Genomic DNA, 11,105 nt, shown 5'->3' with positions numbered 1-11,105 from the left:
TAGAATTGAAATGCAGATCTGAGCACAGCTGTTCACCTGTACACTCATATTACGCCCTTGCTTCACTAACAGTTCAACTGTGAACTATTAAATTATCATAGGTAAATATTACAACAACTCTTCTGCCTGGGGAGTTTTCCTTCAGATGGAGTAACAGCACAGTTCCTCAAGATCGTATGCTCTGACAATGACTTTGAAGGCCACATGAATACTGGATCATTTGAAAGCGGCTTAATTGCGGCTATATTTGTCTACCACTTATCGCAAGTCAGATTCGAGTGCCATGTTGGTACCTTAAGAACAACGAAGACCAACTTCACTCAAAGCTAGCACAGCGGATCAAGATTACAAGACACAGAAACACAGCCGCGCTTGGCCATGTCTATCACTGTCCTTTTAAAGAAGATATATAACCTGCCAGGGAAATATGACCGCAAAGTGGACTTGTCTTTTAGAGGTGAGCACAGATTTTGAAGAATAACCATTCTGTCATATGATTAATATTGCCTGTTTGGCGAATATATTCTACGTATTTAAATGTTTAGTTATTTAGCCTATATGATGTGAGAAATAATCGAGGAACTAACAAGTCATATCTTTGTTTAAACTTTTATATGCAAGACTTCTATTTGAATACGTTGACTGTATTTTTAAAACATTGTTTACTGTCCAGGTTTTACTCACAAAACCAGGATCCTTCAGTGTGAGAATATAGCCATCTTCAATGAGGTAACCGGGTTTCAAAAAAAAAAAAATTGTTATTGCTACAGCATACTAACAAAAACAGCTGTTTTAGTTACCGATCCTGTCATAAAATCAATATCATTATTGCTACACTACCATTGAAGAGTTCCTGTGCTCACCAAGGCTACATTTATTTCATAAAAATAAAGTAAAAACAGTCATATTGTGAAATATTATTACAATTTAAATTAACTGTTTACTGTTTAAATATATTTTAAAATGTAATATATTTCTGTGGTGGCAAATCTGAATTTTCATCATCATTACTCCAGTATTCAGTGTCACATGATCCTTCAGAAATCATTCTGATTTGGTGCCCAAGAAACATTTCCTGAAAACAGAAAACTGTGATACATTTTCAGGATTCTTTGATGAACAGAAAGCCCAAAAGAACATATTTATTTTAAATATCATTTTTTTTGTAAGAGTCTTTACTCTCACTTTTTGGTACATTTAATGCATCCTTTCTATATAAAAGTATTACTGACCCCAAACTTTTGAACAGTAGTGTATTTTCACAGTGCTGATTTAAGACAGAGCAGGTGCCTTTACCACCCTCACATTTTAGGAAGTCTTTATATATTCTAAATTAATTTGGCAAGGAAACCTGTTAAAACAAATGCAGCTGAAGTTGAAATCAGTGTTTTAGAGAATATGTTGGGAAATCTTCATGCTAACCACACCTTTAGTGTTTAGTCACCATGCTCTACCACAGGCACTTGAACATTCCCAGTCTTGTAAACAACCACATCTATGAGCCCAGATACACTAATTAAATACAATATTTGACTAGAGGTCTGTCACAAGGTTATCCTTTAACTTAAGCTAACAGATATAGGAATGGTGGGAAGGACCAGAAAGAAAAGTCGTTCAATCTGAGAGAAGATAAATCATGTTCAACACTGGCTTTATGAGGAGGAAGTCTTTGGGATTTTCATTTATGAGAAATGCAGTGACTGTAAAGAAAGGAGAGATTTAACACAAACACCCACCATTTTATAGATTTTGTATTACTTATTTGATTATTTACTTATTTATTTGGTTAGTTTACACACTGCTGGTCAAAAGTTTGGTATAATTAAGATATTTTTCATGTTTTTGAAAGAAGTCCCTTATGGTCACAAAAGCTGCATTTGTTTGATCAAAAATATAGTAAAAACATTAATATTACGAAATATTGTTACAATTTAAAATAACTGTTTTTTATTTATTATATTTAGAAATGTAGTTTATTCTCGTGAAGCTGAATTTTCAGCAGCCATTATACTCCAGTTTTCAGTGTCACATGATCCTTCAGAAATCCTTCTAATATGCTAATTTGGTGCTCAGGAAACATTTCTTATTATTATTAGTGTTGAAAGAAAGCAAAAACACATTAAACTGATCAAGAGTGACAAAAAATGATCATGTTATGATTTCTGATTAAAATATATGCCAAAAATGTATCATGGTTATCAAAATGTATCAAGTGTTTTTCAACGCTTACAATGTTTCTTGAGTACCAAATCCACATGCATATTGAGAATAATTAAATCACTGCTTGAAAGTTTGTGAACCCTTTAGAAGTTTCTATATTTCTGCATAAATATAACCAGATTTTCAAGTCCTGAAAGTAGACAAAGAGAACCCAATCAAACAAATGAGACAAAAATATTTTCTTGTCATTTATGATTTTATGATATTATCTGTGAGTGGCAAAAGTATGTGAATCTCTATGATTAGCAGTTAATTTGAAGGTGAAATTAGAGTCCATCTGTTCAGAGGTGTTTTCAATCAGTGGAATGACTATCAGGTGTCAGTGTGTGCCCTGTTTTATCTAAACAACAGGGATTTATCAAAGTTTGGCCATGTTAGTGGAAGTGTATCATGGCACAAACAAATGAGATCTCTGGGGACCTCAGAAAAAGAGTTGTTGTTGCTCATCAGGCAAGAAAAGGTTACAAAGCCATCTCTAAAGAGTTTGGACTCCACCAATCCACGGTCTGACAGATTGTGTAGAAATGGAGGAAATTCAAGACCACTGTTACCCTCCCCAGGAGTGCTCCACCAACAAAGATCACTCCAAAAGCAAGCCGTGTAATTGCCTGTGAGGTTGCAAATGACCCCAGGGTAACATCTAAGTAAATAAAGGCCTTTCTCACATTGACTAATGTTCATGAGTCCACTATCAGGAGAACACTGAACAAACATGGTGTCCATGGCAGAGTCGCAAGGAGAAAGCCACTGCTCTACAAAAAGAATATTGCTGCCCATCTGCAGTTTGCTAAAGATCATGTGGACAAGCCAGAGGAATACTGAAGAAATGTTTTGTGGATGGATGAGACCAAAATATAACTTTTGGGTTTAAATGAGCAGCGTTATGTTTGAAGAGTGAAAAACACTGCATTCCAGCAAAAGAACCTTATCCCATCTGTGAAACGCGGTGGTGGTAGTATCATGGTTTGGGCCTGTTTTGCTGCAACTGGGCCAGGACGGCTTGCCATCATTGATGGAACAATGAATTCTGAATTATACCAGCAAATTCTGAAGGAAAATGCCAGGACATCTGTCTCAAGAGAAAGTGGGTCATGCAGCAAGACAATTACCCCAAGCGCACAAGGTGTTCTACCAAAGGATGGTTAAAGTAGGACAAAGTTAATGTTTTGGAATGACTGAGTCAAAGTCTGGACCTTAATCCAATTAAAATGTTGTGGAAGGTCCTGAAGCAAGCAGTTCATAGGAGGAAACCCACCAACATCACAGAGTTTAAGTGGATAATTTTTCTCAAAAAAATAAGTGACAAAGAAAATATTTTTGTCTCATTTGTTTGATTGGGTTCTCTTTGACTACTTTCAGGACTTGTTTTTCAGGATTATGTTTTGGGTCATATTTATGCAGAAATATAGAAAATTCTAAAGGGTTCACAAACTTTCAAGCATAAGAACAAGCTGCAGCTGATAGATCAAGATTTCAGATCCATAATCACGAGGGATTGAGAAAAATAAATAAACCTTTAGCCTGTGTGAAATAAATGAACACGTTTGTGCAGTTTTTTTTATCTGTTATTGTGTATTTATGGGACACTAGCACTTTAGATGGCCTCACTATGGGAATGTTGAGAGGGATGAAATTCTGTCAATCAGCGTCTACAACTGCAGTAAGATGTTCAGCAACAGGTCAGAACATGTATCAGCCCTCATACTAAAAGTATTCATTATATGTTATAAGACGAGGGAAATTAACTAATTGATTCTTAACATAATATTCAAAAGCAATTCAGTACATTGACTAAGAGCGCTGTATGTGTGTGCACAGATTGCTGGGGAGGCTGGTGATCAGCCTGCAGCATGTGGTGTCTGTGGGTCAGCTGCTGCTCCGTGAGCCCCTCACAGACAGTCAGCACAGTCTCACTGATGTGAGTGAATGAAGAGCTGCTCTCAGCTCCAACACATTTGTTTTACATCCATTAAACAAATACTGTTGATGCTATTCTAACATCGGTGTGGTGAAGGACTTTTGAATCATTAGTTGTTGTTCTGGTGTTAGGTGTGATTGAAGCTCTTTTGTGTTGGTATGTGATGATGGAGTTTATTGTAGATCTACATAGAGCTGGAGGTGAAGTACAACCCTCTTCAGGGGGCTGCAGGCGGATGGGACAGTGACGACTTCATCAGAGGACAGGACACTGATGGGTGAGTCACTTCTTTATGTTCATCCCATCCATCCATCATTCCTTCCTTCTGTCTGTCCTTCTTTCCATCCATTTTCCCTTCTTTAATTATTTCCACATCTTCCATCCATTCCAAATTTTACATTCTTTCTTTTCCCATCCATCTATCCATTCTTCCTTCCTTCCATTTTTCTTTCTTCTTTTCTTCTATTCATCTTCCATCCATTCTTATTTCATACCTCCCTTCCTCTATCTTCTTTCAACTTCATTCTTCTTCTTTTTTCCATCCATTCTTCTTTCCTTCTTTCCATTCTTCCTTCTATTTGTCCTTCCTGCCTTTATTTCCTTCCTACTGTTCTTTCTTCCTTCCATCCAGCAATTCATTCATTCATTCTTCCTTTCTTCTTCCATCCATTTTCCCTTCCTTTATTACTTCCACTGCTTTCTTACATCCATTCTAACTTTTTCTTTCCTTATTTACTCCATCCATCTTTTCTTTCTACCGTCTTCTTTCCTTCCATATATTCTTCCTTTCTATCTTCCTTCCATCCAGCCATTCTTCCTTTCTTCTATTTCTTTTCATCCATCTTTCCCTCATTCTGTCCCTCCTTCTTTCCTTCCTTCCTTCAATCTTCCTTTCCTTCTTTCTGCTATTTTTTTCTCTCCATTCATCTTTCTTTCCTTACTTACATATATTCTTCATTTCTTTCTTCCTTCCATCCATCTATTCTTCCTTCCATTCCTTTCATCCGTTCTTCCCTCCTTCTGTCCCACCATTCTCCCATATATCCTTTCTTCCTTTTTTCATCCATCCATCCATCCATCCATCCATTATTCCTTCCTGCTTTCTTTCCATACTTTATTTTTCCTATTTGGGTGGATGGATATTTGGATCCATGGTTTCATTCATTTCATAACTGAATCAAATTTGTTTGTTTTGTAATCTCAAAAAAATCTGAATTTTCTGTATTCTATGTCAGCTCAGAGCTTGTCATCAGGAACACAGGCTTTATGGAAGTAACGTAAGGACATCTTCAGTACATGCAACTCATATACATTTTCATATCCTTTATTCATGGAATTCACTCCTATATATTCAATAATTTGTAGTTCTTCAGACGGCCTGCGTCCTCAGCAGCTGGATCGTGAGACGAGAATGATCGGTCGCAGTCTTTTGAAAACTGATGAAGAGAAAGGAGACGAAGATGAAGATAATGACTATGATGATGATTATGACTTTGCAGATATTGAATGTGCCAATGTGACATTCACTCCCATTTTAAGGTGCGTTTCAATTACGTTTCAGTATAGTACATTGTACTATACCAAAAAGAAACCTATTGTGTTGCAGTGCAATGTAATGCAATACATCACACATTGTATAACTAAAAATGTCCCGTCATGTAATTCCCATATTTGAAATTTAATCTGTAACGAGTTTGATTATAGTTATACTGCTGTAACTCACGGCTTTGTTTACGTGTGTAGCCGTTGCAGGGCTATAGCAAAGCATGAGCTTGCTGTCACACCTAAAGTGAAGTCTTTCCAGGTAAAACAATTAAATGAGGCCTACTTATTTCATTGACTCTGTTTGATGAGAATCAAGTAGGGTTAAGTTTTTTTCCCCCACTTTTTTTTCCCCTCAGGTGAATGTAAATGTGATTGAAGCTCAGAAACTGGTCGGGGTGAACATCAACCCAGCCGTGTATGTGACTATTGGAGATGAGAAAAAGCACACAGCTACTCAGAAGTCTACCAACTGTCCATTTTACAATGAGGTAACTGCTTGCAAAGAACTTGGCTTTAAGCATCTAAAGCTTTAAGCATTTTTCTGAGTTGTTTTGTTTCTCTGTTTTTGTCTTTAAGAACTTCATGTTTGAATTTCAAGAGACACAAGATGTGCTCTTTGATAAAGTGATTGAGATTTCTGTAAGTATTGCCAGAGACACTATCTGGGGGGCAATAAAAGAGACATAAACAAAAAGTATGTAAGAAGGATTTAAAGGGACGTACGTATGTTTCTGACATATGTAGCAACTAAAATGGCTTTAATGCACTGTTAAAAGTTTTCCCTAATAACTGATTATGCACATGTGAAAAGTGAAAAATATACAGTATGGAAAGGAGCTAATTCTGCTTAATCTGACCTTAATTTTTGACTTGAATAAAGTTAGGTCATTTATATATTATTAGATTTTAAGTTATCTGACGCAATATTTTAAATGTATGTTGTATATGTATCATGGCAATTTTGCTTCATTTTTTTATATTTGAGGTGGTTCATAAGAAAATCCTTGCCTTTTTGATGACCCACATAGGAACCTTTAAGATCGACGTCAGCACAGTGTATCAGCAGCCAGGTAAACCGAGATAAACCCAGCTTAAGAAACAAAAAGTGCTCATTGCAGGCTTTGATACACACAGCATAAGTGAAGAATACAGAAGTTGAAAGTTCATTTCATTGGTAAAATGATAATAACATTCCCTAGACATTTTAATGGTGGTAAAAAAAATAATGATTATAGGCCTACTTAGAAACATTGATCATTACAACAACTTAACAATATATCTCACAGATCACCGTTTCTACCAGAAATGGGCCCCGCTTACTGACCCAAAAGACACCCGCTCGGGAATTAAAGGCTATGTGAAGTGCACAGTGAGTGTGGTTATGAAAGGAGACCCCATGGGCATGGTCAGCCTGGCACCAGCTGGCAGCCAGAATGATGACATTGAAAAGTAAGAGCTTGCCTTATGTTAACATGGCTGTTCTCCTCTTAAGGACACATTCACCCTCAAAAAACTTTTACATTAGATGTTTGGTCCTTTGGTCATTTGCATTCATGTGTTCAGTAGACACTTTTCGGCATCTGAAACCTAATATATTTTGGTATATTTTTATGTGGCATGTAGGAACCTTCTCCTTCCAAAGAGGATGCCATCAGAACGTCCTTGGGCAAAGTTTGTCCTGAAGATCTTCAGAGCTGAAGGTCTGCCCAGCATGAACTCAGGTTTCATGGGGAAGATAATGAGAGACAAGAAGGTTTTCCTTGATCCTTATGTTCAGGTCACGTTCGCTGGCCAGAAGGTGATTTTCTTTCAGTCTAACTTTGAATAAGATATTTTGTTCAGAGTATTTCTAACACAAACGTTTAAGCAGGAAGAACTGAAAGTCCTGTGTTAGTTTGCATTTATTTCTTTGATACATGGCTTGATGGTACTATTTAAACAGTCAAATTATCTGCATTAAAAAAATTATTTTCCTTATAATGTTTCTATAATTCCTATGTTAAATAACACTTTTGTCAAGGGACACACAAACATGCACGCCCTGACGGTGCTTTTGTTTGTTAAATGGGCTGAGGTGCCGTCGGTATTTGAACTGCTTGCCACACAGTGTATTGGCAAACATTTCAGCTCAAAATATATTATTATGTCAGAGCTCGTCTTATCAATGAAAGTTCAAGTGGAGTCAGGAGCCAAACCTCAAACTCTCTGTTCCCGTCAAAGTGACACATTACATATACAGTGCATCATTAAATTCAGTCAAATACTAAATTAAGTATATGGTATAATCAGGGCAGGAATATTCATTATAATATAATAAACAGGATGTGTTCTCTCAGTTGAGCTACTTTGAGCAACCAAAAAAATGCCAGAGATGTTGGCTTATTAGTATTATAAAAGTTATTGTCATATCTGTGTCCTCTTATGTGAGGTTCTTATTTAATCAATAAATTCAATCGAATAAAAAGACATGCTGGCTATTAACAATCAAATTAAATCACTATCAACAAAATTCATAGATGGATTGTGCATAATCTTAAGTTTAAATATTCATTTAACTTTGCAAACGACTGAACTTATAGCCTGATTGAATCATAAGCTGGTCCTTGTAACGCTAAGGAACAAAACGCTGTTGTTCGGAGACGCAGCGGTTCTGCTGTTTGTTCTATTTTCTTTCTGACGGAGCAAAACGGAATTTTGTGTCTGAAAGTTACTCTGTAAGTTGTTGTTTTTTGTACATTTGCGATCTTGCTGATATTCGAGAAAAAAATAGGACTCTTGTTTGTGTAATAGGCTAAGTCATAGCTATGTTATAAAAACAGAAATTCTTTAAATTGCTATTTTTTTATTTAAAATCATTTTGATGACATTTCTTCCCCACTATGTGTAATGGCAGTAAAACGAGAGAGAGAGCGCTCAAAACTCATCAGATGATCGCATAATTTAGTGGAACATTAATAGATTATAGTAATATAGAATCATCCTCTGTAAAGAAATGAGGTGTGAACATTTGAGAATTTATCATTATCTTTCTAAATGTGCGCTCTTTGGGGCTAAAGGCTTAATGGGGCTGTTTAAAGTAGCCATGTGATAACAAACCAATCGGTGCAGACACGATTCAATACATGTGTCCTTCTTCTATGTGAAACAATGATAAATACCAGTTTATGCTGTTTGATTGTGGCCTCGAAGGTCGTAGTTGTAACCTGTAGCCCCGGCTGGCCCGTTTAGATCTTGCGTGCGCAGTGGAAATGCGGCTAATAATTTCTGAATTCTGACTGGCATATAACGATCAAATCAAACAAACGTAAACGGGCAGAGGCGGGGCCCATGGGCTGCAGCCCACTCAAGCCCAATGGTAAGTCCGGCCATGGGTATAATACTGTAAAATGAAAAATAAAAATAAAATGTAAAAATATATAATTTTTTTCAAATATAAAAAATGCAAGATAAATTGCAAGAATAGTAATAAATGTACATGTTTGACAGGGGGAAACATCAGTAGACAGCAACACCAATGCTCCTGAGTGGAATGAACAGATATCCTTCATTGAGCAGTTTCCTCCTCTTGCTCGACGAATCAAAATCCAGATCCTTGATGATGCCAACATTGGAGATGTGGCTGTGGCAACACACTTCCTGGACCTTCTTCAAATCTCCAATCCCAACCGAAACGGTTAGTTTGAATATTGACTACTGCAAATGTAAGGTCACCCAAAAATGTTAATTCTGCCGTCATTTACTCACCCTCATGTTGTTTCAAACCTGTATGACTTTTTTTCTTATGTGGAACACAAAAGAAGATATTTTGAAGAATGCTGGTAACCAAACAGTTGCAGTTCCCATTGACTTCCATTATATTTTTTGATCATACAATGAAAGTCAATGGAAAATGAATCTTTTTGGTTGGTATTCTTCGAAATATCTTCTTTTGTGTTCCACAGAAGAAAGACAGACATACAGGTTTGGAACGACATGAGGGTGAATAAATAATTAGAGAATTAAAATTTTTTTTGGTGGACTATCATTTCAAGTACAAATGCATTTCTGAATCCCCCAGTCATGTCTTTGCATCCTCAATTAGGTTTCAATCCCTTTTTGAACGCTTCTACCTTATTATTCTTTCTGCAACCTACTTTGCCTCTTTCCTCCATCCATCAGGTTTCAATCCCACCTTTGGCCCTACTTGGGTTAATCTCTATGGCTCTCCTCAAAACTCCACGCTGAGAGACATCCACAGGGATCTTAATGAAGGTCTGAGTGAAGGGATCTTCTATAGGGGCAGAATACTGCTCTCGCTGAGTGTGGAGGTTTATTCCTCCCCTACAGTTGTGGTGACAGAGAGTAAGACCATTGCGAATGTGAAAAGTAAAATGAGCAGGCTTACTCTTAAACGCAAGAGCCGAAAGTCCAAGGAGAAGACAGCAGGCAAAGAAGGTAGTATCAAAGTATAAACTAAAAAAAATACACACACACACACACATATATATATATATATAAAATGTATGTCAGGAGTGACTTGTTTGTCAATAGTGGCGCAGAAATAGCTAATTTTCATGTCAGTATGTAATGTAAGATTTTATCACATACTGTGTGTCCTTGGAGTTATAGATTCTTACACACAGAGACATGTTTAAAAATGTTCTAGCACTCTAATCACTAATAGAGAATGATTTTATTCAGCAATGCAGAGTCCCAGTGGGCCTGCCGCGGAGTCTGAAGATGTTGGCTCTGAGGTACCAGCTGCCATTACAGTGGAAGTGGAAGATGTTCACCCTCTTCCTGAGGTCAGTGACCTAGTTTGCCTGGTAGGAGGAGAGAAAACTGTCTACCATGTACTATTTCAGATTATTCAAGAGCTAGTTCCAGTCTTCAAATTTGATTGGCTGAGCAGCATTACATGACAGCACCCAGGCTGTGTGGGAATTTTTTAGTGACTACAAACAAATAACAAACAAACAAAACAAACAAAGGGGCTGTCTTTAAGTCATTGAATCATTCCCTCAATTTGTTTAAAATATTTAATTCACTACTGTGTGTTGCTTGGAGACTGTTTGCAACTATTTTTTATTATCGGAGAAAAATAGACAAAATAATTGCCAATATTGTGTCTAAAATGTTCATTTCTTGTTTACTGAACTGTTGTATAAAAGTAATATCACACTCACGATTGTGCTAATGTTAGAAACAATCATTATTACATATACTGTATATAGTATTTCATTTAATTCATGGTGTATCCATTATTTCCTCATGCAGAATTTCACTGGAGAGAAGGATGAATTTTTGTTGTTTGCATCCTTCTTTGAAGTGACAATGATAGATCCTTGTATTGGCTCCAAACCTGTCACCTTTGAGCTGTCTATAGGTAAGACTGGACTGTTTCATCTCATAATGTCATATCCTGTGGCACGTAAAGCAGCAC

The 11,105-nt window shown here is 36.7% G+C and overlaps 1 protein-coding gene across 1 annotated transcript in view; it reads left to right on the top strand.

Annotated features, from left to right (window-relative positions):
* The first annotated feature begins 196 nt into the window (after window positions 1-196).
* LOC107749448 (fer-1-like protein 4) overlaps window positions 197-11,105 on the top strand; it is a 28,539-nt gene continuing 17,630 nt past the window's right edge. The window contains exons 1-17 of the mRNA XM_016564608.1: window positions 197-457; window positions 674-729; window positions 3,811-3,899; window positions 4,039-4,138; window positions 4,321-4,415; window positions 5,374-5,415; window positions 5,504-5,677; window positions 5,882-5,942; window positions 6,040-6,171; window positions 6,260-6,322; window positions 6,669-6,753; window positions 6,970-7,132; window positions 7,307-7,481; window positions 9,170-9,356; window positions 9,842-10,117; window positions 10,364-10,467; window positions 10,940-11,048. Coding sequence (XP_016420094.1) covers window positions 379-457; window positions 674-729; window positions 3,811-3,899; window positions 4,039-4,138; window positions 4,321-4,415; window positions 5,374-5,415; window positions 5,504-5,677; window positions 5,882-5,942; window positions 6,040-6,171; window positions 6,260-6,322; window positions 6,669-6,753; window positions 6,970-7,132; window positions 7,307-7,481; window positions 9,170-9,356; window positions 9,842-10,117; window positions 10,364-10,467; window positions 10,940-11,048 — 1,990 coding nt within the window. The 5' untranslated portion in view covers window positions 197-378. The remainder of the gene's footprint in view (window positions 458-673; window positions 730-3,810; window positions 3,900-4,038; window positions 4,139-4,320; window positions 4,416-5,373; window positions 5,416-5,503; window positions 5,678-5,881; window positions 5,943-6,039; window positions 6,172-6,259; window positions 6,323-6,668; window positions 6,754-6,969; window positions 7,133-7,306; window positions 7,482-9,169; window positions 9,357-9,841; window positions 10,118-10,363; window positions 10,468-10,939; window positions 11,049-11,105) is intronic.

This window comes from Sinocyclocheilus rhinocerous, unplaced genomic scaffold (assembly GCF_001515625.1).
Source record: "Sinocyclocheilus rhinocerous isolate Xijiao unplaced genomic scaffold, SAMN03320098_v1.1 scaffold889, whole genome shotgun sequence".
Taxonomy (NCBI): domain Eukaryota; kingdom Metazoa; phylum Chordata; class Actinopteri; order Cypriniformes; family Cyprinidae; genus Sinocyclocheilus; species Sinocyclocheilus rhinocerous.
Note: the sequence above shows the minus strand (reverse complement) of the source record. Positions and strands in the feature narration are given on the sequence as shown.